Here is a 27,443-nt window from a genome sequence, read left to right as displayed (position 1 = left end):
ATACTTGGCACCTAGACATTTTCCACAAACCCCAGTTACTGGGTTAATACTTATATTTCTCATGAGTGATCAAAATTTATCATCATAGCTATTTTGTGTTTCTCATTTCTGGATGAGACAGGACCTAGTAAGATATATCAGTGTTGCCGCCTCACTTCTTTAACTTTCGAATGAGTTCCATTTCAGAACCAATTTTATTTAGGTCATTGTGACTCAGGGTAAAATAATTAGTACCCTGCAGATGGTATTGTGGGAAGAAGCCTTGTGGGAAGCAAAGGCAAATACGTATTCAGAAAAAGTTTTTCTTCCAGTGCGTACAAATTGTAGCCCCCTCAATGAAGAAAGGGATGTAAACTTATCAATTTTCTGTCAGGTAGCTGGTTGTTTCCTCTAGCATATGAGCAATATCAAAAGCGCAACATGATCTTGGGTACTAGCAGGTTTGACATCCAGGTAACTTATATATAAATTTAATCATTGCCTTCATGGCCATATTTTTCATTAACTTAGTAATCAAATATTGAAGTAAATGGTTCAGGAAAAGTGAATGGCTTTCATAAAATGGATCATCTTATCCTCTTGATTATTATAAATTTCCTTTTCAGATGAATATTTGTTGAACTGTCACATGGCACACAAACACCTAAATATTCTGGTTCCATTATGAGAGTCTCATTCAAGTACCAATTTCTTAACTCTCTTTGTTATTGATACTCCAATATTTCTTTCTAAACCTCTTGCTACCCAACATATCAGTAACTAATGTTCATGAAACAGTATAAAATCTTACATCTGACTAGCTGTAAGCTTCTTGGAAACGATTCTACTGGAAAAAACATTCTATCCTAACTATGATTTAGGGCCATTCCTGAATGGGACTCAGTAGATTATTTATTGCAATTATATTATATGATGCAGAATTATCTGTCAACCAAGTTCAGTTTTTTTCTTCCTCTGATAACTAGCCATTGTAAATTGACCATGAATTTCATTGCATGTATGTTGTGAACCTGCAGGGTCTTTCTTAAATTGTAACAGAACACTTTCTACTTCACAGAAGATGCTTTCTGGAAATTCATTCAAATCTGCATTGGATGAAAGTTCATGATTAATCATGATAATTCAAGTCAGGCTTTCATAATAAGACATTATGATTATTGTGGTTGCTGCTCTTGTTGTTATTGAATAAGAATTACCTCAGTGGGCTGGCCATTTATTTCTGTCCTAGACTTTCATGATGAATCTCCTATAGCAAGATCAATTTTTGTCAATTATCATTTTTATTACCAATCTAGACATGCTTGGATGTTGTATAATAACTTGCTTTCATCATTTGAAGACTTAAAGGAGACATTAGTGGGGATGCTCAATGGATCTTTCATTAACAGTACCTCCCACTTTAGTCATTATCCCCTCTTCCATTTTTCTTTGTTTTTTTAAAAGATCTTATTTATTTTAGAGAGGAAGAAAGAGAGAGCACGAGCAGGGGAGGGGTAGAGGGAGAGGAAAAGAATTCTCAAGCAGATTCCCCGCTGAGTGTGGAGCCCGACAGGGGGCTTGATCTCACAACCCTGAGATCATGACCAGAGCTGAAATCAAGATTCAAATGCTCAACTGACTGAGCCACCCAGGTGTTCCTTTCCTCAGTTTTTTAAAAAAGAAAAAGTCATTGTATTTGTTTCAACTCTTGGTGTCTTAGGGAATAGAGTTTGGAGGCCAATGAATAGCTTAAACATGCTGAATGTTTTCCAAACTATCTATATCATCAGTCTATTGTTTGTAAACTTTATATTAAGGAATTTATGGTATTTCAACTTCTTTGTTATAAGTTAACTTGGAATCATCAGTTCAGTAATCACCTGAGAATCCATTGGAACTTCTATCTATTCAAGGTGGCTTAGCAAACCCAGAATTTTTTTTTTAATTTTTATTTTATTTATTTGTTTTTTATTATTTTTATTTATTTATTTTTTATTATGTTATGTTAAGTTAATCAGCATACATTACATCATTAGTTTTTGATGTAGTGTTCCCTGATTCATTGTTTGCATATAACACCCAGTGCTCCATGCAGTATGTGCCCTCTTTAATACCCACCACCAAGCTAACGCATCCCCCCACGCTCCTCCTCTCTAGAACCCTCAGTTTGTTTCTCAGAGTCCATAGTCTCTCATGGTTCGTCTCCCCCTCTGATTTCTCCCTCTTCATTTTCCCCTTCCTGCTATCTTCTTCTTTTTTTTTTTTTTTAACATATAATGTATTATTTCAAACCCGGAATTTCTGAGAGATGCACTCAATTCAATAAATTCAGCATAATGTAAAATTGTTTCTTCTCTCTTGGACGTGTGCCATAAGAATCCATCCAAACATAGGTTCCCATATTTATGTTAAGATAAATTATCAAAAACAGGTAAAATTTTTCAATGTAATCATGCCTTTTCCTGAGTTTGTACTTGCTTACCATCTCCTGGTAAGGCTAGATTCTGATACAGAATACAGGTCAGGAAATAGTCTAGGAATGGTGACCGTACAAATAAGGAAAAATTTAAAGCTAATTCCTTCATGCATGGTAACTATAGAGGTTCTAAATGATACATGGTCAGTTTCATGAATCAGAGCAAGATAAAGATGGTTCCTTCTGTTGACAAGGGAGTCTAGGTGGTGCTTTCACATTCAGGTACTCTGAGTCTTCTGAATCTACAGGGATGCCTCCATTCTTATGATCAGTTTCCATTTTTTCCCAATCAGTGTCTTAGCATTCACATAAGACATGTGAAGAGGTTGTGAATTAAATCAGCTTGATAATTAAGGAACCTGTAGGATAAGGATCTAATATTGGCTATTTCATCTCTTCAGTTATGACATAATTGAAACTTTAAAGTTACATTTTCTTTTTTTAAGCTGTCTAATGCATTTGGAAGCAGCCAGCTCCTACATAAGCCTTGTATTCATTGTTCAGTTTTATTCAGCCTTGCTTTTAGTAGGCATTTAATTCTAGATGAACTCTGCCTTATAAATGTGTCCATGTAGACTACCAGTGTTTCATTGTCTAATGGAATCGTTGCTGATTTCAGACCAAACCAGGTTAATGAATTGGTTCCAGATTCTTACTCCTTTGAGAGTTTGTTACCAGGATATGCTCTACATATCAACTGCAGTTGCAGAGAGCAGGATTTAGGGTAGCTAATAAAAAAAAATCTATTTAGTATTAAGTAATTGTTGGTTTAAGGAATTATCAAGAGAGCTGAAGGGAGATTTTTTTTAAAGATTTTATTTATTTATTTGTCTGAGAGAGAAAGAGAGAGTGCTCAAGCAGGGGAAGCAGCAGGCAGAGGGGGAAGCAGGTTCCCCACTGAGCAAGGAGCATGATGGAGGACTTGATCCCAGGACCATGGGATAATGACCTGAGCCAAAAGCAGATTTTTAACTGACTGAGCCACCCAGGCATCCCTGAAGGCAGATTTTAGGATGAGCTTCCTGGAATGATCTCAAAGCTGCTTCACAAAATTAAATCCCCATAGAACTCCTCCTCAGGAATCTAGTGCTATTGCTACAAAATTTAGGGTCATTTGAATCTGCTATGATTTACACCAGCAATAAAGATGCTTAACTATAACAGTGTTTAAAGTTTGTATCTTTTAATTGAATGTATCTGATTGGCAGAACTGAAATTACGTTTAGAATCCTAGCTTCAAGGACAACTGAAAATGTAGCCTGTGAAGCCCTTGCATATAGATAGACATATTTGATGGAACTTGGAAGATGCAAAATGTGTAAGTTCATAATAAAACACCAGTAATGATATGCAAAAGAAGTCTAAATTACTCACATCAATAAATCAAATGAACATTATTGTCATCCCCAATTTACAGATGAGGGAGTACCACATAATGTACTCTACAAAGACAGTTGTCCTATAGACACTGTTGTGGTGCATAAAGCCAAATTATTTTTGAGTAAATTGCATGTGGCTGGCTGTATGATATTTAATTAAAAATGACATTATTTAAGATAATAGTAATAGTTTTAATTTATTAAGCCCTGGAAGGTACCAGGCATGTTTGTTAGCCTTGTCTAAATAATATTTACAAATACCCTCTGAGGAAATTCCTATTATTGTCCTTAATTTTTATGTCAGGAAATGACTCATTGAGAGTTTAGCTAATTTTTCCAAGGTTGCACAAATGGGGATTTAGTAGAGTGAACGATGGAGTATATGAGCTGCTACAGAGACCTGAAGGGATCCGTGCCAAGAAAGCCATTAATATGTGTTAAGCAAATAATACTGTTGAGCACCATTGTGATTTTTTACTATTGTCTATATGAAAACATCTCTAGTTAAGAAAACATTAAAAGTGTGATACCCATGGGAGTCTAATCGTAGGGTTCCATCTGGTACCTTACTGATTAAAAGATAGAATTTTGCCCTATATGTGTCCACAGTGGAGATCCTGGGAGGTAGACCTAAAAAGAAAAGAGAGTTTCTGTCTGTTGAGTAAGGAGTTTGAGAGGTGCTGCTATTGTTGAAGGCGGGGGGTGGGGGGGTGGGGGTGGGTATAGCGATTTCTGTCCATGGTTCTGAAAAACAAAGCGTCCTAGAAAACCCAGTCATAGAAAATTATTCAAACAAGATATCAGAGCAGAGCAATGATAATTTCAAGGCAGGAGATATTAATAGTTTAGATAGGAATAGGCTTTTTGAGACCTCCATCCTTTTGTTGATTAATTTAACAAATATTTTTGTAAATGACTGCACTATAATAAGCCCTTTGGTAGACAATAATGAACAAAGCATTCCCTTTGCTAGCAAAATGCTCATAATCTGTTAATATAGTCAAGAAAGATGACATTCCAGTATATTGTGATAACTTCTAATCACATTGATAAGCATACTGTACCATGAGGCTCATGTGATCCTATATGACTGTAAATTATAGCAATACACATCCAATTACATAGATGGAGCAAAAAAGGGCAATGTGAGTTTGAGGACTTTAGCATTGGAGATCTACTATCAGAGACAGAGGTAGGGCCTGATGAACACCAAAGAGCTCCGTTTAAGAATACAAAGGCTTACTGTGACTCAAATCAGAAATGACTAAATATTATCTATCAGTGAGAGAATCAATTGTCAATCCCATATTCTATGGTTATGGCTGTGGTTATTGTTGCTGTGGATAACTCAGTGCTCAATCCAGAAATGACAGAGACTCTTGCCAATGAGAGATGATATTATCATACAGCTATATGTTATATCTGAGATAACCAGTGGAAGAGTTTGGGATTCTGAGTTTCTTTAGTGAAAGTAATTTTCTGCATTTAAGTTTAGGGATTTAAGTTTAATTCCAAAGGAATAGTTGTCTTCTGAATTTTTAATTTTCTGAGATATGTTATTTTGGAGAGAAATCCCCATAAGCCAAGCCTGGCATTTTAGATGGGCTTATTTCATACTCTTGTGAAAAAAGTACTTTTTTGAAAGAAATAACATCCTATTCTGAAATGCTAAGATTTCCTTATATATGCTTATATTGCAACATTTCTCACCTCCCCCAGTAATTGGTACAGTGGCTTCTTTGGGGGGCATAGTTTTGATCTGAATCACTGTTCCAATGTATATTGGCCATATATACATTATTTGTTTCCTATGAATATTTGTCTCATTCTTTGAAAGGAGGAGAAAAGCATACCCACTTAAACGGATTGTTAATATCTTAGGGGCATAATTAAAATGTTTAACACACACACAAAAAACACACACACACACAAAATCACACCAAAATAATGTTTAACACAGTTTAAATCATATAATATTGCTCTTTTATCTGGTTATTGAGGCATTGCTCTTTTATCTGGTTATTGAGCATGAGGCACCATGAGCAGCAAAATCTTCAAGTGACACCCTGTCCTGGTAGCGTGGGAGGTCCTGGTCGGGAACCAGCGCCAGTGTCAGAAGTTTTTGGAGACGGTGCAGCTGCAGATCAGCTTGAAGAACTATGACCCTTAGAAGGACAAATGCTTCTCAGGCACCATCAGGCTTAAGTCCACTCCCTGCTCCAAGTTTTGGGGGACCAGCAGCACTGTGATGAGGCCAAGATTGTGGATATTCCCCACATGGACACTGACACACTGAAGAAACTCAACAAGAATAAAAAATTAGTCAAGAAGCTGGCCAAGAACATTTGCAACGACGTGGATGGAACTGGAGGGTATTATGCTGAGCGAAATAAGTCAAACAGAGAAAGACATGTATCATATGACCTCACTGATATGAGGAATTCTTAATCTCAGGAAACAAACTGAGGGTTGCTGGAGTGGGGGGTGGGGTGGGAGGGATGGGGTGACTGGGTGATGGACACTGGGGAGGGTATGTGTTCTGGTAAGCGCTGTGAATTGTGCAAGACTGTTGAATCTCAGATCTGTACCTCTGAAACAAATAATGCAATATATGTTAAGAAAGAAAAAAAGAAGAAGAAGAATGTAGCAGGAGGGGAAGAATGAAGGGGGGGAAATCGGAGGGGGAGAAGAACCATGAGAGACGATGGACTCTGAAAAACAAACTGAGGGTTCTAGAGGGGAGGGGGGTGGGAGGATGGGTTAGCCTGGTGATGGGTATTGAGGAGGGCACGTTCTGCATGGAGCACTGGGTGTTATGCACAAACAATGAATCATGGAACACTATATCTAAAACTAATGATGTAATGTATGGGGATTAACATAACAATAAAAAAATTAAAAAAAAAAAAAAAAAGAAGCTGGCCAAGAAGTGTGGTGCCTTTTTGGCTTCAGAATCTCTGATCAAGCAGATCCCACAAGTTTTGGGTCCAGGCCTGAATAAGGCTGGCAAATTCCTTTCCGTGCTGACCCACAATGAGGACATGGGGGCCAAAGTGGATGAAGTGAAGTCCACGATCCAATTGCAAATGAAGAAAGTGCTATGTCTGGCAGTGGCCGTTGGCCAGATGAAGGTGGCAGATGATGAGCTTGTGTACAACATCCTCTTAGCTGTCAATTTCCAGGTGGTGTTGTTCAAGGAGAATTGGCAGGAGGTCTGGGCTTTATACATCAAAAGCCTCGAGGGCAAGCCCCAGCACCTGTATTAAGGCACACCTTAATAAACCCTAGGGCTACCATTAAAAAATATATATAATATTCACTTGAGGAACATGGGTATTGGTTTTATAGCATAATTTTTCTGTGCATAATAACTAGAATCAATAAAATTAGCTTTTCATGGAAAGCATGAAAGAGAAGTAATGGCTACTTGTTTTCCGTTTCTAGCCACAGGTTTCACCATTCACTTCTCTCACTTTTATTTTTTATTTTTATTTTTTAAAGATTTTATTTATTTATTTGACAGAGAGAGAAATAGCGAGAGCAGGAACACAAGCAGGGGGAGTGGGAGAGGGAGAAGCAGGCTTCCTGCCGAATAGGGAGCCTGATGTGGGACTCGATCCCAGGACCCTGGGATCATGACCTGAGCTGAAGGCAGACGCTTAACGACTGAGCCACCCAGGCGCCCACTTCTCTCACTTTTACAACTGTGTTATTTGCAATCATTATTCTCTTTGCCCAGAATATCCATTTGATTATATTTCTTCTTTTTACGTGGGATTCTTACTGCATTACTGCAAATGTTGTGAGCAATCCCAGATTTTATATTCATATGGCCCTGGGTATATGTTTTTATAAAAGATTAATTCCATATCTAAATGACTACCTTTTTAATCTGTTGCTCGAAATCTTATAAGGTGGAGATGGTCTATTCTATTATTCAAATGGCTAGCACATGCCTGCAATGTAGATGCTTTGAAAGTTTTTTTAGAAATAACATTTGAATGATTTTCACTATAAAAATTAGGAAGAAATTATATTTGTGAGTTTCCTATTCTGCTTCTAGTAAGCAGTTAATATCCACATATAGGTATTAAGTATTGTTATCGGCTTTTCTTTTAGTTTGCCTTGTTAGTGCATGGATTTAATTTGACAAATATATCTCAGAGTTTCCTAATGTAAAGTGATAAATGCCTGAGAAATCTAGACTGTGGTCATTGATATAAATTCTTTCAAATAGATCTGAGAGAGTAATAGATATGGAGTGGGAACAGGTTAAACTGAGTGTAAGATGAATGCATGATTCACAAGGCAGTTTGAGGGTAAAGGGAGTCTTGCCGGAGAGTCTTGGAGAATATCATAATCCTATTCCCAAAAACCCTTTTTACTGAGGAAATAATGTAACTTTTTAAAAAACATATATGATAATGACCAAGAAATAAAATAAAAGTGAAAACTAAGATGACAGCCAAAGCAGACAAGGTTTGTCTTATGCATGTGACTTTAGGGTTTAAAAGAACCAATTTTAGCAATTATTGTGAGACTGACCATAATTGTGCTAAGAGAAAAGGCAGGAAAACTGACATTTTCTTTGACAATGATAACATTATACTGGGCCAATAGGCTACTCATGCCTAATTCATTGCATTTATCAAATTAAATTTTAATTACATGTTGTTTTTCTCCCCACTAGAATCTGAGATAACTTAGAGCAAGAATCCTCCTTTTTCATCAGTACAACCCCAAAGCCTGCCATAAGTAAGAAAAGCCTAAATGAGTTCATTACACATTAGAAAGTCCTTTAATGTAACAGTTCTAATATTGAACATGAGCTTTTATTCATAAATTGTTACAAATGAAAGTCAGTGTGAAGATGAAAGTAACCCAACTAGTCTGGGTTTTGAGGTTAAAGGAAAGTGATTAAAATCCCAGTTCTGAAAGCTGCAATCTCTGTACATTGAACTTTCAACCTCAGTTTCATTGTGTTCATTCACCTATAAATTAGAAGTAATAATGTTCACTTTCTAAGAGGTTTTGTAAAATAAATACTGCATGTGATTTGCTTAATACAAAGTAGAGTGTGCGGAATATTATCAATAGATGTTATTTCTCTTTCATATTTCCTAAAACCCTAAAGTCAGTTCCAGATGCCACAAATTTAAAGCTCAGTTCTCCAGAAAGGTGAACTTCCACTGGTTTATCATAGTTTTATCCATTTTATACATTTGATATATTTTACATTGTCTGTTCTCTATTTTTTAATTTTTGGAGGTATTTTATCTACCTAAAGAAAAATACCTCTGACGAAGAGAGATTAGTAATTAATATCACCCCATAAAAAAATAGCACCCCATAAAGTTGCTGGCAGGATTAAATGAGTCAATACAAAGAAAACAATAGATCTAGAATGTAGGAATTGCTGAAAAAGTTTATGTTATCTTCTACCCCCTTCTACCTTCTTTCTCTTCCTCCTCATTAGCATCATAATTATTATGAATAGTTAAATATTTTTAATATGTATGAGTTTCTAATCTTTTAATATATTTAAGTAGATATTTGTATTTTATTCCCAGTCCTCTGGTGATTGTGATTATTTAATTTCATGGAAATGACAAATAGAATCAAAATTTTCTAATAACATTCATTTCTATTACTGGGTAAGAATGAAAAGTTCAGAAATCCGCACCTATCCTGACACTCTTTCCATCAAACTAAATGCCCAGTGTCTCTTCAAAGGCAAACCACTACCATTCAAAATCATAATCATTAACCCAATTGTATTACTTCATCCAAATACATTTGAATAAAACACTTGAATTTACAGAAAATTCTGAAACAATATTCAGTTGATCAAATTTATTGAGTTCAATGATTGGGAAACTTTAATACGGGAATGGAAAGAAAGGGGAAAATATAACTCTAGTAAAGGAAAGGGAGGTTTAAGAAAGTGTGAATAATAGTATTTACAAGAACTTCATTCTCTTAATGCTACTCATACTTTCATTTACTGGAGAAAAATATAAGCTTTTGGATGGTATTCTTAAAGGCTTGCTTTACTTGCTGGTTCCTCAGGGTATATATAAATGGATTCATCATAGGAGCAACAGAAGTATTTAAAATAGCCACTCCTTTGGTCAATGATGCCTTTTCTTTTGCAGACGGGTTGGCATACATGAATATGCAGCTTCCGTAAGAGATGGAAATGACAATCATGTGTGAGGAACATGTAGAAAATGCCTTTTTTCTCTGACTGGCAGAGGGCAGTTTCAGAATTGTTCTAATGATGAACATGTAGGACAGAATTATTAATGCCAAAGTGAAAAGCAGAATCACTATTGCAGAGTAAAAACCAATCACTTCTAGGAGCCGTGTGTCTGAGCAAGATAATTGCAAGAGGGGAAAATAGTCACAAGTAAAGTGATCAATGACATTGGAGCCACAGTAATCTAACTGGAGAAAAAGAATAACTGGTGGGAAGATATTTAAGAATCCTGCCAGCCAAGCACAAAAGACAAGTAAAATGCAGACTCTTTTGTTCATGATGGTTGTATAATGCAAGGGTTTACAGATGGCCACGTAGCGGTCATAGGACATGGCAGTTAGAAGATAAAATTCAGTTATACCCATGAAGATGAAGAAAAACAACTGAGCTGTACAATTATTGTATGAAATCGTTTTGTCTCTGGTGATAATTGTGACCAGAAATCTAGGAATACCGACAGTTGTAAAAGATATTTCTAATACAGAGAAGTTCCTGAGGAAGAAATACATAGGGGTCTGTAGATGGGAGTCAACCAAGGTGAGAGTGATGATGGTCAAATTACCAGTGACACTTAATATATATGTGATGATTAAAAAGAGAAAAATCAGAATCTGAAGCTCTGGGTCATCTGATAGCCCTAGAAGAATGAATTCTGTGGGTACTGTGTGGTTTTTCATTGCCGATCGTTTCTTCCCCCCTTTAGAATGGAAAATGTATGTTCCCCTATAGGACATAAAAAAGTTAAAACAGGATTGAGGTTAGGGTATAGAATCTTAAAAATATCCATGGTGATGAATAATCTATGAAATCCAAAAACAAATGTTTTCTTTCAGCAACTCTGTCCAATTTCTACTAGGCCTCACATTCAAGTAATACATATTATTTGAAATTAAATCCTGATTTCTTTTTGTTGAAAATACACTGTCGCGGGCCATGGATAAAAAAAATCTTGCGCTGACTTTAAGCAGAAGCTATTTATTCTGATTTTTTAAAATAAGATTCTAATTATTCTTTAAAATATTTAGCTCCTTTTATAAAAAACATGAAAATATTCTAGTTGATATTTTTCTTTTCCTTAGTATTATAAAAAGTAGTCTGGATTATGGATAATCTAAATAGAGCGTTTGAAATCTCACAGGGGTTATTTAGGCCTACCTCCACATTTTATATTTTGAGGCCCACATAGTTTAGGAAACTTTCACAAGATTAAACAATTAGTCAGCACAGTAATCATCTTGGTGTAGAACATGCATGTTTATCCACGGGAATGTTTTGTTGGCATTCTCTCATAAATTACTGTTTCAAGGTTTGGTTGATGCTATCACCCTCTTATCATATATATATATATATTTTTTGCTTTACTAATAAAAAGGCAGAAGGACAAGAAGGTAACCTATTACTAAATTAAATAATTGTCTAGAAATAGTTTAATTCATATAATGCGTAATCCTTTTCTTTTCTTTTCCTTTTTTTTTTTTTTTACAATACAGCTATGGAAAATGAAAAAGTAGATGGTCAAAATAATATTAACTGGGAAGCAGATATTCTTTCCAATAGGGAATTTTCAAAATAACTCTGTTTTATAACAGAACACAATTTCAAATTAGAAAAAAAATGAACAATCCAAGATTGTTTTCTGTGTTCCTGCTTTAGGATTTCATTAATAGTCTCTTGGTAGTAAGCAATTATTTAATTTTTAGTATTGAAAGAGTTGTAAATCCTTAAACATATATACAAACACGATTTCTTAAAACATTTGAGTAAAATGAAGATACGTATATTGAAGAATAAAAAATTTACTTACTTCCTGATTCTTCTTGATGATTTAGTCTCAAATTTCATCATCTGATTTGCTTAAACATTTACACAATTTCAGAGCTGGTAAATCGAGTTAGCAAAATATTTGGTTTCTACTGTGCTTTCAAAACAAGTGTGTTGATTTAACTTTTTCATGGTTCTTAGGAAGTATAATTCTCTTTGACTCTCAATGCCCTTCATTCCTGATACTACAAAATGCTGACAACATTTTATTATAATACAACTCATTCTTGCTTTTCATCTCTCACTCAAACTCCATGTACAAATTCAGCTACACCTGGGTTGACTAGTACTCTTCCATTAGCCTCTTTTCATATAATACAAAACACTTATTTATTAAATCATTTTTCTTTCCATTCATGCAATCATTTAAAATCAGTATTTTGTAATTCTTTGATTATACATCTATAAAATGTAAGTAGTATTTTCCTTAGGTTCAGGGACTGCTATATTTTCCTGCAAACGCTGCTTTGAAAAATAGAAAATACGGAATGTTCTTCTCTACCTACACTGTAGAAATGGAACTGGACTTATTTTATCTGTGTCTTTTTGTGGCCCAGGGGAATTCATTAAGTAAATAGAGTGCCAAGGAGAAGAATCATTTAAGATACAGGTGAATCATTTTTATAAATATTGATTAAAAAGTATATGTAAAGCAAAATGATTGAAGTAAATAGGCAAATATAGAAACAACGTGATACTGAGTGTGTGAATGCTTGATTTAGAATTTAACTCTTCTCCTTAATACCCATTACCCAAAATTTCACCACGACCCAAGCAAAATGCATCTACGAAAAAATCCAAAGTGGTTGAAAACTACCACAGATACACCATCAAAGCCAAGATAATCCAAAATATAAAAAAGAGAGATAAAAGAGAAAAAAAAAGAATTTCACTCTTCTATGATTGTACAAGGCATTCACATTTTTCTCCCAGAAACTGGACTTGCCTTCAGTAGAATTAGTATGCTTATATCCTTTGAATTTTGGCAACTTAGAGAAGAATTCTTTACCAGAATGAAATGGTGGAAAACACTGCTATGGATTTCTAGTATGACTTGACTGTCTTCTGAAATGGGCAATCTATTAAAGACTGATGAGAAGGTTTATACCTACATTGGCCCTTTGAATTTAGGGAAACCCTTCTGATAGCCCCTCCCTAATGTGGCTTTTATTGCCTTTTGACTATTTTCTTCACCATGTTATTTACTTGCATTAAACAGTTGTTTATATTTGTGCATATGACATCTTCTCATATTGAGAATATTTATGAATCAATAAAATAAATATCTGGAAACCTGGCATTGGATATTTTGAATTTGTTTATTTCCACATTTCTATCTCACAAAGCACTGCACTTCATGAAATATCCTATTAGACATGTTTCTTCTTCATATCTTTTCTCAAATTCCTAGATGCTGGATTGTCTCTCTCTTTCCTCCTTGAGCACTTTCTCACTCTCTAACTTTCTACCTTTACTGTTTTATTCCTAGTTCCAAATTGCTCTCTAGCTTTTCTTTAGGCCTCCTAATAATTTACTTTTAATGAACACTGATTACACTTGTTACCTTCCTATCCACAAGCTAGTAGGACATCTGCTTTTTAATAATGTGTCCATTACCTCCATGTATTCTGAGGTTGATGAGTGACTATGTTTTAGGTCAATGAAACATCGTTCAAGCTACCAGGTTTCCCTCTCCTCAAAGAGTGGAGGATGGATTTTAATTACAAATAATGGTTTGCTGTAACATGTTCAAAATCAAAAAATAAAAGTTGTTAAATCAAATGGTTAAGGGATCCAAATGTTTTAAGACTTTCTCTAAGACCTGAACTGGCATCAGATTACCGAATAATTCCAGTATGTATTACTAATTATTTTCAGTGATATATTATCATCCTTTATAAGTAAGCCCCTCCACAAGATGTCTAGTTGGCTTCCCATTAACTGACTACCATCATTCAATTGAGCTATTTTTCTCTTAGTTGAATTTTTAATCTCAGAAGTGTATTGACTGACAAATGATGTTGGACTTCATATATTACTAGGTGTAACCCAAATAGTTATAAGAATTTTTTTGTGTGAAAAAAAAATAAGGGTTTGCATCATGGGAATTCCTACCATTAGAAAGCTCCATATGCAAACCTTAGCAAGAAGTGTTCTCATTAACTTCACGAAAATCAATACACATCAAATAAATTGAGTTTTACATAGTTGTCAAAAGGCCTAATGTAAAATAAAAGAGGAAAATGAACACCAAATGCCTTAGAAAATATTCAATTAGTTATTTCTTTTTCATACAAAATGTCTAGTTATGATAAAATGCACATTTTATCTGAACACTGTTTTAAAAGCTAACTCAGTGTTATGTACCTTATTATATGTGTTTAAGTTGGGTAAAATATTTAGTCAGTGCTCTGATTGCTAGGACACTGGAACCATTCTAAATTATTCAAGCGTATTTATTTATTCAAAAAATATTTATCGAATACCCACTACATGGCAGATGCAGGTTCTAAATGAGGAGGATAGTGACTTCTGGTCAATGTCTAACAACTGCCTCTCGGGGTGGAGGTGAGGGCTGCTCTGTAGAGTTGATCCTGTTCTAAGATGGGAAGTCCCTCCCATGGCAGGTTGCAAGCTACAGATGTGGGCTTTCTGAATGCAGAATTGAGAAGACACAAGCACAGCTGGCTCTTGGGAAGTGTATAGGCAGGCCCTGCACCCTGCTGCTGGGACCACAGCATTTGTGGGCAGAGGAGACAGAGATCCCTGCTCTCCTGGGGTGAGGGATGCTAGAGAATACAGACAATGAGCAATAAGCATGATTGATTTGTAAACTATAAGGTCTTTTATAAATTAATAACTATTTTGTAAAGGAAGAGAAAACTGAAAAACCTTGGAAGTGTGGAGCTACCATAATTTTATGTAGTGTCATCGGGGGAGGCCTTATTGAGGTGACATGTGGATATCTGGGAGAGGAGTGTATCTGGTTTAAGAACCACCTAGTGTAAATGCACTAAGGCCTTAGCAGGAAAATCACGTTATTTGTAAAGAAAGACTTACTTGTTTCTTCCTTTCCAATGCTCCTAAATGTATTTGTGTTTGTTCTGCTAGTGCCCTGGATAGAACCTCCAGTATAGTAGTGAATAAACGCAATGATGGCGAGCTTGTAACTGATTTTTGTTAAAATGATTTTTCAATGAACAAAGTATATTATGAAACAAATAAGGTTTTGCATCATTTGCACTGAAGTGAATTGTATGTGTAAGCTATTATATCAAAATTGCCGGAAAAAGTAAGAGAATGTTATCACTCTTAGCCATGATTATATTTATGGTCTTTGTATAGTAAATTAAAAATGTTAAACATGACTTAATATTTTCTGAATTTCTAGAAAGTGTGTTTCCTGATGAAGTCATAAAACAGTTTCTCTCTTATGCTTTTGTTCTTTTTCTGTCTCTTAATTTTATAAGAATCATTGTGGAAAAATTGGAATTTAAAAATATTTAAAAGAAGGAAATGAGGTCAGTCTCATAGTTACAGAGTGGAAAGACTAGCTAAAGGAAGGGAAATGCATGAGAAAGGGATTGGAATTTAAATGGAAGAAATATATATATATTCAAATATCCTCAGTATACTGCTGGCAATAGAAATATAAGCAATGAAATAAAACTCTAGTGAGACTATGTGGATATTCATAGACTTTCGAGGGGCCCTGGTTTTTGTTTACTTGTTCTTCATTATGCCTCTAATTTATGACAACACTTTTATTTTTTCATTTGCTTGAGAAAAATACAATCTTCCTTGCCCTGTCCATGAAGGCTCGCTTGACTTGCTGGTTCCTTAGGCTGTAAATAAAGGGGTTCAGCATGGGGGCTACTGAGGTGTTTAGCACAGCAACTCCCTTGCTCAGAGACACTCTGTCTTTTGCTGCTGGATTAATGTACATGAAAATGCAGCTGCCGTAGGAGATGGAGATGACAATCATGTGGGATGAACAGGTGGAAAAGGCCTTTGTCCTCCGACTAGCAGAAGGAATCCTCAAAATTGTTCTGATGATATATATGTAGGACAGGATTATTAATGCCAAAGTGAACATTAAAGTAAACACAGCACAGGAAAAGCCCACTATCTCTAGGAATTTTGTGTCTGAGCAAGAAAGTTGCAGCAGGGGAAAATAATCACACGTGAAATGGTCTATAACATTGGACTTACAGTAATCAAGCTGTATGAACAGCATGAGTAATGGGAATATGATTAAGAATGAAGCCAACCAAGAAGCAAAGACAAGGAGTGTGCAGACTCTGGGATTCATGATGGTCATGTAATGCAGAGGTTTGCAGATGGCAATGTAACGGTCATAGGACATGGCAGCGAGGAGGCAAAATTCAGTGACTCCCAAGAGGATGAGAAAAAAGAACTGAGCCATGCAGTCATTAAAGGAAATGATTTTATCTCCTGTAATCAAGGTGCCCAGGAACTTGGGTATGCTGACAGTTGTGAATGAAACCTCTAGCAAGGAGAAGTTTCTGAGGAAGAAATATATGGGGGTCTGGAGGTGGGAATCCAGCAGGGTAAGGGTGATAATGGTCAGGTTTCCAGTGATGCTGAGCATGTAAGTGATGAGCAGAAAGACAAAGATGACCCCCTGAAGCTGTGGATCATCTGACAATCCCAGGAGGATAAACTCTGTTATTTCTGTGTGGTTTTTCATTTTTTTCTTCTCGTATAATCTAGAGGGGGAGAAAAAAACAAGCAGATTGTAGAACAGAGGATTATCCATGGATCGTTCTGGAATTTGTCTCTGGAAATAAACATATTATGCCCTACTGATTTAATTTAGTAGATCTTTAAGACAACTGAATAAAAGTAGGGAACATGTTTTAAAGTAAGTTTTTACCATATACTGCACTCTATGGTTTACAGAGAATGTTTCTCCATAAAATCCCTATTTCACAGATTGGAAACTGAATCTAAAAAGAGTTTTAAAAATCTTATCCAAATCATATACCCCAAATGAGAAGAACAGGGGTTTTAATTAGTTTTTTTTTTTTTGCATGTTTGATAACTGGAATAGAAATGCTGCCTGTTGATACAAATGTACTTCTTTCAAGGGTCCCCTTCTTAATGGGAAATTATTTGTCCTTTTTCCAACCACAATAAAAGTGTTTCATTTCCTCATTTCGTCACCTAATTTCCTGTATTATTACTTACTGTACTAGTGTAATATAGAAAAGGGAGATAAGTCAGGAAAAAGGTCACTCAAATGGAGATGTCTGCAAAATTTGAAATTCACTGAAGTTAAATCTTTAACAATAAGACAGATTTCTGTGTTTTCACTCTGGCTCACATTCTCCTTTCAACCACCTATTCCTGATTTCAAGCCACAGACAATGAATTCATTGACAATGTCCTCAGATACTACAGAATATAGAATATGAAAAGCCAGAGCAGAAATTTAGTAGGTTGGATCTACATATTTCATGGGATAAAGAAGCAAAATTGTATGAATATCTAAAATAAACATTGTCTTCTACAGAACAGTTTTTCCTTCAAAGTTTTTTCCATCTAGGGGCGCTTGGGTGGCTCAGTCCTTAGGCGCTGCCTTTGGCTCAGGTCATGATCCCAGGGTTCTGGGATCGAGCCCCGTATCGGGCTCCTTGCTTGGTGAGCCTGCTTCTCCCTCTCCCTCTGTCTGCCGCTCCCCCTGCTTGTACTCTCTCTCTGTCGGTCAAATAAATAAATAAAATCTTAAAAAAATTTTTTTTCCATCTAAATGTTAGTGTATTCTCTCTATATATGTATTCTACTTTCTAGCCCATATTATATTTTTATATTTTTCCTTTTATTTACATCAGCATTCATTTATAGAAGCTCTATTTTGTCAACACCCTGGAGTAATCAATGAATCAGTGCATGAAATCCCTTTATTTTCTCTTCCTGATTAATAATAATAAAATAATAATAACAACAACAATAACAGTAATGCATTTTAGAGTGAAGCTAAAAGTTTCCTCAATAAATTGAACCAGTCCATTATCTAATCCCTTATTCTGCGCATTCTCATTAAATAGTGAAGTTTTCAATTCAGAGTCATGGGAGAAGTTTTGCAATAGGATATTTAGTTTCAAGATGTAGAATTGTTGATTATTGGTATATAATGACATAATCCTGTGAAATTTCTTGGTCTTTTTTTCCCTTATATGCCTGAGTTCTCTTGTCAGTCACTTCACTGTTTAGCAAAAAATATTGCTGTTGATTATTTAAGGCAAATTCCAATTGAGATGGATAGTGCCAATGCTACTGGGAAAGCATGTGAGAGTCACAAGAAAAATACATTTCTTTTGCTATTTCTCAGAGACTGGAGGAAACAGGCTGAAGAGCACTGACAAGAGAAACAGACATCACAATGACATATTTTGTAAACAAACTTATGGCAATTCAAGTGTATGATGGATATTTCAATCATAAAAGTCATTGTTCTCAATGAACAATCCTCTGTAATTAACAGCTGTGTATAGACTCTGGTCTCTCAACCATTTCTGTGATGTTTTTGCTAGAGAAATGAAACATACCTGAGACTTGAAGATGTAATTTTAGGCTTTCCTTCCTAACTGCTCATCCATGTTTCTTTTTCCCAGTCACATACAAGTTATGGTCACAAGTTTAGTATGCCCTCTGCTCCTTCTTGTTTCAGTGAATTCTAACCCGTCCTGGATAGTTTATTTTTATTTATTTATTTATTTATTTATTTATTTATTTATTTATTAAATTTTATTATGTTATGTTAATCACCATACATTACATCATTAGTTTTATTTTATTGTTGAATTACCTGTGTGGCTCATTGAAAGTGAAATTTAACCTATTTAATGAACAAATACTTGCTAGTGTGTTAAATGGAATAACCAATATGTGAATGAAATAATAAGCACCAACCAATTATTTATTTAAATAAATGACTTTTAGGACAGTTCTGCCAATTTTAAGGATGGCCTTGCTGAGAAAAGAACAGTATTATCCCCTAAATTGTCCAATTTAAAAATGCAACAATTTAAAAAGACCTATTAAGGATTAAGAAATTGCTTTTCCTTATTTATTCAATAATTGCAGTAGTGGTAAGAAGCTCCCTAAATTTCACAATATAATTGGAAACTAACTTTATTATTCTGCATTCTCTGTGTGTGCTGAAATCTCTCTTCTTAAGTTAAAAGTCCTAAAAAAGTTGTGAACACATATATCCTCAAGGCGATTTGCACCCATACCATTAGTACACAGTCTTCTAATCTATCTTTTTCTCTTATTGACACTCTTTTTCTTGGTGTTAGGTCTATATGCCAGGCTAATTTGTCAGAGAAGAGAGCAAAATTGTGGTTTAATTTGATATCTTGATTAATTATTTGGTTTATATCAAGTAGTAATTTTTTTGTGGAATGATTCATTCCATTTTTGATGAAAAAATGTTTAGTGACAGTTAATCTCATGTAAGAACTTCATGGTGACTGAATGCAAAAAATCTCCTAAGAACCAATGTAGATTTTTTTTTCAGATTATTACTTTAGCAATGCCTTAGAGTATTACCCAAATTAATTTGGAATGCAGTTTACCTGAATCTTCTGAAAAAAAGAAATGACTTTGCTTTTTGATCTAACGGAAAGGGGAAGTTTGAATCCCAAGTCAGATCAGGGCACCAACCATTATGAATAGGAATAATGAAGGAAAAACAGTAATCACCTAAATCACTTTGCAAACTGTCGGTTTTCATAGAGATGTTCTACTTATATCCTGATTATCTCAGTTTGTTAACTAAGTATCTACATTTGCAAATAATTTTCAACTTAAAAAAAAGGAAAGGAATTCTTATAAAATGTATGGCATCAGAACTTAATTTATAAGGTGTGGTATTATTGGGGTAACTTGTGGGCTTTGCATTCAAAGAGAAATAGATTAAAAATGCAATTTAGTGGGGAGCCTGGGTGGCTCAGTCGTTAGGCGTCTGCTTTCGGCTCAGGTCATGATCTCAGGGTCCTGGATTCCAGTCCTGCGTCGGGCTCCCTGCTCAGCGGGAAGCCTGCTTCTCCTTCTTCCACTCCCCCCGCTTCTGTTCCCTATCTCGCTGTCTCTCTCTCTCTGTGTCAAATAAATAAATTAAAAATCTTTAAAAAAAATAAAAAATAAATAAAAATGCAATTTAGGGGCAGCTGGGTGGCGCAGTCTGTTGAATCTGACTCTTGGTTTTGGCTCAGGGAGTGATCTCAGGGATGTGAGATTGAACCCTGCCTTGGACTCTGCACTCAGCATGGAGTCTGTCTGAGATTCTCTCCCTCTCCCTCTCCCTCTAAAATATGTAAGTAAATCTTTTTTAAAAAACTGCAATTTAGCTGCATTATAGTATTGTGAGTTTGGACAAGTTTCTTAATCTCACTGACTTTTAGGTTTTATTTTTTTGTATTTTTTTTTTTTTTGAAATGAGAATAATATATCATAGAATTAGGGCTAATTTAATTACAAGTAAAATTAAGTTGTACAAAAATATTATAGCATGTATTCCTAGATATCAGTTATTATTATCTTATTACTAAAAATAAAATCAACAATCACATTTGAGGAATACAGCCCCATTGCAAAAATCACAAAAACCATTTTCGTCCTCACTCATTTAAGAGACAGTAATAATGCTGATGATCTTATCTCATTTACTCTTTTTGATAACCCTATGTTAATTTGAAGAAACTGACAAAGAGAGAGGTTAAATGACATAAACAAGATCAGACAGCTACTAAATGTTAGACCTGAAATACTAGTCTCTTTCTGCCAGGAAATGGAGCATGGGCTACTTAGTTAACCTATACTCAGTGGTTCCAATCTTAAAACTTACAATCTTCAATTAAAACTCAGAGAAAATATTTTTTGAAAATTAATAAAGGAATAAATTATTGTGACAAACAGGAAATGTAACATGTTCATTTTTCATAACACTAGATACATATAGAAAGAAATAGAAACCTCAAATTATTCTACATGACCTAATGAAAAGTTGAGTTAAGCATTAATGAATTAGTGCTAAGAAAAGGAAATTTATCATTGGTTTCAGTTTTATAATCTTACCTCTATTTGTCATACAAATGTACTGCATCAGCTGGTTGAAATGATACAAAAAGCACATTGACAACTATTTCATTTTTAGGTTAAGAGATTCAGTATTCCTAAAAATCATTCTCAATACATTTGGAATTACTTTATTTCTACAGTTAATATTCTATTACACATTTTCCATTGCAGCTATGGGAGCAAAAATAGTGAAGAGAAGTTAGATTTGGAGTTACTTTGGGCCTTTCTGGACAAAGATTCTATATGGATTTTCCCCTGCATAAGGCACATATTTTATTTACCATATATGCCCATGTCTCACAGCAAATACTCCAGTGAATCAAATGTGCCAAGAAAGGCCTTGAGGAAAGTACACTAAGGATTATAAAAATGTTATTAACATTTGCACCAATATTGGAACAAGAAACTTTTGGAATAATGCTCAAAGAGATAGAAAGGGCATAAGAAGTAAGCCAGAAGCATATGGAATATTTTGCATATGATCTAAATGAGAAAATAACTAATGTGCAAAGCTTTTGGGACAGGTTTCCTGAATTTCCTAAGTCAGGATTTCTCTCAAGAATAGATGCCCCGACTTCTTTTCTTGCTGAGTAAAATACTAGGACAATTTAATCTTATATGAAAACATTACATTATTATTATGTACTAAAATGTCTCCATAAAAGTGGCTCTCCAAGCTGGTAGGTATCAAATACATTATTCAAAAACACTGAATATAGAACAATAAAAAGAATGGGATAGAGTTCAGTGCTCAGTGATTTCCCATTGAAAGGCACGAAAAACTATGGATTAAATATTCATTGAACTATTCAATCTTTTCCAAGAATCACTTGAAATCATTCTCCCATCATAGTAATGGTGCTAATTCTTGAGAAACATGTACTACCCAGAAGGTCCCTTTCCATTTGAAAGATGTGCTGGGTTTAACCCCATAATTAGTGGAAGCATAAAATCTAGGAACTTGGTAGGATTTTACAGTTCCGATTTCTTTCTGTCTCATTTTAGAAATGACAAAAAAAGAAGTCTGTTGACTCATTCACTAATTTTTTTTCCTTCAACAAATATCTTTCGAGGACCTGCTATCTTTAAATAGTATGCAAAGACTGGATAAAATGGAATCAAAATAGATATGATTCCCACTGTAATGCAGTTACCAAAGATCAAGGGCAAGCCAATGAGAGAAAAGGACTTGAACAATGTCACATAATAATGGGCAAAGTTGTGAGACACTTGAGTGGCTCAGTTGTTAGTGTCTGACTCTTAATTTCAGCTCAGGTCATGATCTCAGGGTCCTAAGATTGATTCCTACCTCAGGGTCTGAGCTCAGCGCAGAGTTGGCTTGGGATTCTTTCTCCCTCTTCTTTGACCTTCCCCGTGCTCATGCTTTCTCTCTCTCTCCCTCTCTAAATAAATCAATAAAATCTTTAAAACAAATAACAGACGTTGTTCTGAAATCTATAAATAAAGAAACCTGTCTCTCAGTTCAGAACTTTGATACTACACCAAGCTATTTTTAACGAGGAAACTTACTCCATTATACTAAGTAATATATATACTGATCTCATTATTTTAGTCGTTTTTTGAATATGAATTAATACAAAAGTTTACTTTCAACATTTTATAATTATTCTGTTGAGTGAAATGTTCACAAAAAGTCCAAAAATAGTGACTTTTATCTTTTAAATACTCTAAATTATTCTGATTCAACCACAGTATTTAATAAATTATGTGATCAAAGTAATTTGAGGGTTATGATCTACTTGTTCATATCACAGCTAATCAGTATAACCAGCATATCTATAAAAAGAGCTATTTTAACAGATATCTTTAATTTGCTTGATACAGATCAAAATTCATGCAAAGAACATATAGAAATGTGAGATTAAACAGAAAAATAATGTGTTCTAAGACATATGACACCTTCAGTTTGCAGTTCTTCATATAAGAGGTCGCAAGTCACCACTTGGGTCTAACAATAAGAAAAAAGATGAACAGCCTGAAAAATCAACTGTTTTAGATCCTTAGAGCAGGCAAATCACTGCCCTCAAGATTGAAAATCAGACAGATAAACCCAAGAAGTGAAGGTTTCAGGGAGCAGAGGCTCATGAGCAGAAACTGCCATAGGGTCCAGTGCTAGAGTAGGAAAACCTGAAGTATAACTGACTATTTGTGGAGGCTCAGTGAGGAAACTCATAGAATTAAAAGCTCTGGGGGGACCAAGATATATGAGACCTCCACCGTATTGTGAGATTTACTTCCAAGAGCTCAACCAGATTCAGACGGGCAATGTCAGAAAAATCACCTCGTGCTTCAGGGGAAGAGGAAAGGGACCATTTTGAAATCCATGGGAGTGCTGTGTTCTTAAGAGAGCCAGCCCTCACAGAAATATAGCTGACCAGAGCCTAATCTGCTGGGACACTATAGAGCTTAACTGACCCCGGACAAGGCAATACCCAGCTAGACTGTCCTCCAGCCTTCCATGTGGGAGAAGGGAAATACCCAACTCCAGCCCACTCTAACCCTCCTGTTCTACTTACGTGGGGATAAAAAGCTGAGAAACATATATGAAGTTCACAGCCCAGAGGCCTCGGCTCACTAAGAGACTGAGCCCTGACCATAGGACTATAGAAAGCTTCCCTCTCCCTATGCCTGACCATCACATTTCTAAAGGTCTACTTGCTCTGTTCTTCTTACCCAGTGCATCCTGTCTGGGTGTCAAGAAAACAGTACAAGCAAAACAAAGGCAAAACATTTTTTTTGAAGAGGCAGAGAATGATTTAGAACCAGACATGGCAGAGGTGTTAGAATGATAAGACCGGAAATTTGAAACAACTGTGATTAATATGATAAGGGCTCTCGTGGATTAAGTAGATGGAATACAAGAACAGAAGGGAAAGATAAGCACAGTTACAATCCAAAAAACCCCAAGCAAACAAACAAAAAATCAAACACCACCATCGCCAACAACAAAAACAATCCTGGAGGAAATAAAGAATTCTTTGGACAAACAGAAATTAAATGTATGTGTTGTCAGTGTCAAGGCTTGAAGGAATTGTTAAAAGAAATGCTTTAAAAAGAAGGAAAATATTGTAGTTCACAAAGTCAGATCTACATAAAGTAAGGAAGAGCATTGCATCAAGAATAGTGCAGGTAAAATAAAAAAAAAATTGTTAACTTAGGGCACTTGACATATTCTAGGTGATTGTAGGCTGCTGAGAACAAAAAGGATCTGGATGGCAAGATGTTACTTCAAGACCTGAGTTAACACAGAAAGAAACAGAGTGAGCAAGAGATTACAAACTCCATCAAAATAAGAAAATGGGCAAAATCTTCTAATTGGGAATATCCCCATGGAAGTCTGAGAAGACACATCCTTGGAAAAGGTTTGAGAGACCCCCAGAATTTTGTGGACTGAAGTTGGACTGATTGGTGATGGTCTTCCTCTGCACAAACCCAGGTTTACAAGACTGTGAGAGATGGTTGTTTTTTCAAATGCATACGTATCAACACAAAGGTACAAGGAACATGAAGAAACAGAGAAAAATGGTCCAATCAAAAATACAAAGTTGTCATTAGCAGACTCTAGAGAAATATAGGCACATCTGACAAATTATTCAAAATAACTGTCATAAGATGCTCAATGAGTTAGGAAAGTGGCATGTGTTTTAGTTTTATTGTTTTTGTTTCAAATCTTTAATAAGTATAAATATTTTTAAAAAAATGATAGAGAATGTGGAACTTCTATAAATAGTACTGCTCAATATCATGACCACTATTTACCTTGTAATATGCACTAAATTTCACAAAATATAAAGCTCTACATTTAGAGTGCAAATTGCAACTACTTATTATTTCTAAGAACTGAATTTAATATAATTCCTATATTAATATAGGAAGTGTAGATTTTTTAAATGTTAAGAGATCACCAGTGAACACCTTGAAAATCACAAGAAATCACACACTAATTTTCAAACTACATTTGAAGTATGATGTGGTATTATATGTACCTTTTAAGAAATTTATTAACAAAATTAAAACTATTTTCCACATTGTGCTATAAAGTATGTCTTATAGAAATACATTTCATTGCCGCAAAATTTTGTAGGAGAAATAAAGTTTACCATATTTTAAAATAAGTCAATTAACAATGCATTGGGGAAACTTGGGTATAGAAGTGGAAGAAATGAGCTGGGAAAATATTTAATTAACTATAATGTGGCATATAAGAGACTATAGGAAGAAGCATACTGATATAGATATTTAGGAATTTCAGGATTTTACCTAGTTACTCTTTACAGTGTCCTTCATCCCCCCCCCCACCCCAGAAGAAATATTTCATTTATTTGAAGAAAATACTACTTTATGGACCACATCTTTGAAGGCTTGTTTTACTTGCTGGTTTCTCAGACTGTAAATGAAGGGGTTGAGCATGGGGGCAACAGAGGTATTGAGAATAGCTACTCCTTTTGTCAATGATGCCCTTTCTTTTGCAGAGGGATTAGCATACATAAATATACAGCTTCCATAAGAAATGGAAATGACAATCATATGAGAGGAACATGTGGAGAAAGCCTTTTTTCTCTGACAGGCAGATGGGATTCTCAAAATCGTTCTGATAATATACATATAAGATAAAATCACCAATGCCAAAGTGAATAGCAAAGCAACCAAAGCAAAGTAAAAGCCAATTACTTCTAGGAGCCATGTATCTGAACACGACAGTTGTAGAAGGGGAAAATAGTCACATGCAAAGTGATCGATGACATTGGAAGCACAGTAATCCAGCTGGAGCAGAAGCGTAAGGGGTGGGAAAATGGTCAGGAACCCACCCAGCCACGCGCAGAGCACAAGCAGGGTGCAGAGCTTCCTGTTCATGATGGTGGTGTAATGAAGGGGCTTGCAGATGGCAACGTAGCGGTCATAAGACATGGCAGTTAGAATGTAAAATTCTGTCACCCCCAGGAAAATAAGGAAAAGAGTTGGGCTGCACAGTTGTTATAGGCAATAGTCTTATCCCTGGTGATAATTGCCCCCAGAAATCTAGGAATACACACAGTTGTAAATGAGATTTCTAAGAAAGAGAAGTTTCGGAGGAAGAAATACATTGGTGTCTGTAGATGAGGGTCCACCAAGGTTAGGATGATGATCGTCATGTTTCCAGTGACACTTAATAAGTATGTGATAAATAAGAAGAGGAAAATCACAATCTGAAGATCGGGATCATCAGAAAGGCCTAGCAGGACAAACTCTGTGATCGCTGTGTGGTTCATTTCTCTCTCTCCTTTTCTTCTTTTAAAGGTATTTAGGTGGCAAGAGAATTAAAGGGAGGACATGAAAGGTGTAATTCATGATGATCAATATCACCATCATTGATATGATTCTAAAATATATTCTATAGTCCATGCTGATCTTATTTTCTTTTGATCCTCTTGTTTGCATTTGGTTGTAATACATATTTTTGAGTTCTGCTTTATTAGTTTTCTTATTTGAAATGTAGCAGGAGAAGTTTGGAAATCTTTATAAATAACCCACATCATCGAAAGATGGTAAATAAAGTCAGTACTTGCTTTGTCCAATTTATACATATCATTGCATTTTTGTTGAAAAATTAAGACAAATAATGCATTTTTCTTTCTTTTCTGTCATGTATTTATTAAAGGATACCCGACCTAAAAAAACAGAAATGGATGATCTTAATTTCATCATAAGGTAAAAGTGAAATTTAGAAGACTAAAGTAACACCATTATAGTTATAGGTTTTATGATATGAGAAATCAATTAATAATATTCTTAACAAATAAAGCTAGGTATTAATTATAAATTATTTAAATTAATTAGTAATTTTATTTTTATATTAATAGTTTTAAGTGTAGTTATCCATATTATATGAGAACGTTCTATACATATTATGTAGTAATATATATGTATTTACCATATGATTGAATAAATAACCTAAATATTTTATTTAACAGAAAACATATTCACTTACTTCCTAGTTTGTCTTGTAAGTCCATTGAAATCATTAATGTCTGACATCTTTGTGACTTGCTAAAAATGTATATATAGAAACATTTTTATATTTGAGTGTAAAGGGACATACAGTATTTATTTTTTATTTGACACTGAAGCACAAATTGAGAAAGTACTTGCCTCAGATCTTAGCAGTGCTGTCACTCAGATTTTCTATTTGAAAATTCTTTCTTAGTTATTAGCTTTATGAAAAATGTTTGAGTCTCTTGTAATTCTGCCTTAGCCTTATCTTTTACATGAGAACACTGATCCATAAAGATATTCCAGAAACATAGGAAAACGTCTGCCATTTCTACTAACCTACTCAGCTAATTCCCAGCTGTGCTGGATATCCTGTGCTGTAGATTTTGATTGTTAAATTTATGACGGTCCTCTCTTTTGTTTTAGATTG

The 27,443-nt window shown here is 35.0% G+C and overlaps 3 protein-coding genes and 1 pseudogene across 3 annotated transcripts; 1 reads left to right on the top strand and 3 right to left on the bottom strand.

Annotated features, from left to right (window-relative positions):
• Nucleotides 1-420: 420 nt before the first annotated feature.
• LOC118540682 (large ribosomal subunit protein uL1-like) lies at nucleotides 421-7,100 on the top strand (annotated as a pseudogene).
• Nucleotides 7,101-9,831: 2,731 nt separating this feature from the next.
• Nucleotides 9,832-10,770, bottom strand: LOC118540673 (olfactory receptor 6C3-like). The gene has a single exon (XM_036099947.1). It carries the CDS (start codon nucleotides 10,768-10,770, stop codon nucleotides 9,832-9,834), a length of 939 nt encoding a protein of 312 aa, XP_035955840.1.
• Nucleotides 10,771-15,686: 4,916 nt separating this feature from the next.
• LOC118540675 (olfactory receptor 6C1-like) lies at nucleotides 15,687-16,625 on the bottom strand. The gene has a single exon (XM_036099948.1). The coding sequence runs from the start codon at nucleotides 16,623-16,625 to the stop codon at nucleotides 15,687-15,689; it is 939 nt and encodes a 312-aa protein (XP_035955841.1).
• An 8,732-nt stretch (nucleotides 16,626-25,357) lies between these two features.
• Nucleotides 25,358-26,292, bottom strand: LOC118540676 (olfactory receptor 6C3-like). Its single transcript, XM_036099949.2, is given in 2 exon segments — nucleotides 25,358-25,998; nucleotides 26,001-26,292. Coding segments are annotated over 2 exon segments (933 nt in total).
• Between the last annotated feature and the right edge of the window lie 1,151 nt (nucleotides 26,293-27,443).

This window comes from Halichoerus grypus, chromosome 6 (genome assembly GCF_964656455.1).
Source record: "Halichoerus grypus chromosome 6, mHalGry1.hap1.1, whole genome shotgun sequence".
NCBI lineage: Eukaryota > Metazoa > Chordata > Mammalia > Carnivora > Phocidae > Halichoerus > Halichoerus grypus.
This window is presented reverse-complemented; position numbering and strand designations above follow the sequence as displayed.

Excerpts from the sequence above, each read along its gene's own strand:
- LOC118540673 (XM_036099947.1), bottom strand. The coding sequence starts at position 10,770 with ATGAAAAACCACACAGTACCCACAGAATTCATTCTTCTAGGGCTATCA.
- LOC118540675 (XM_036099948.1), bottom strand. The coding sequence starts at position 16,625 with ATGAAAAACCACACAGAAATAACAGAGTTTATCCTCCTGGGATTGTCA.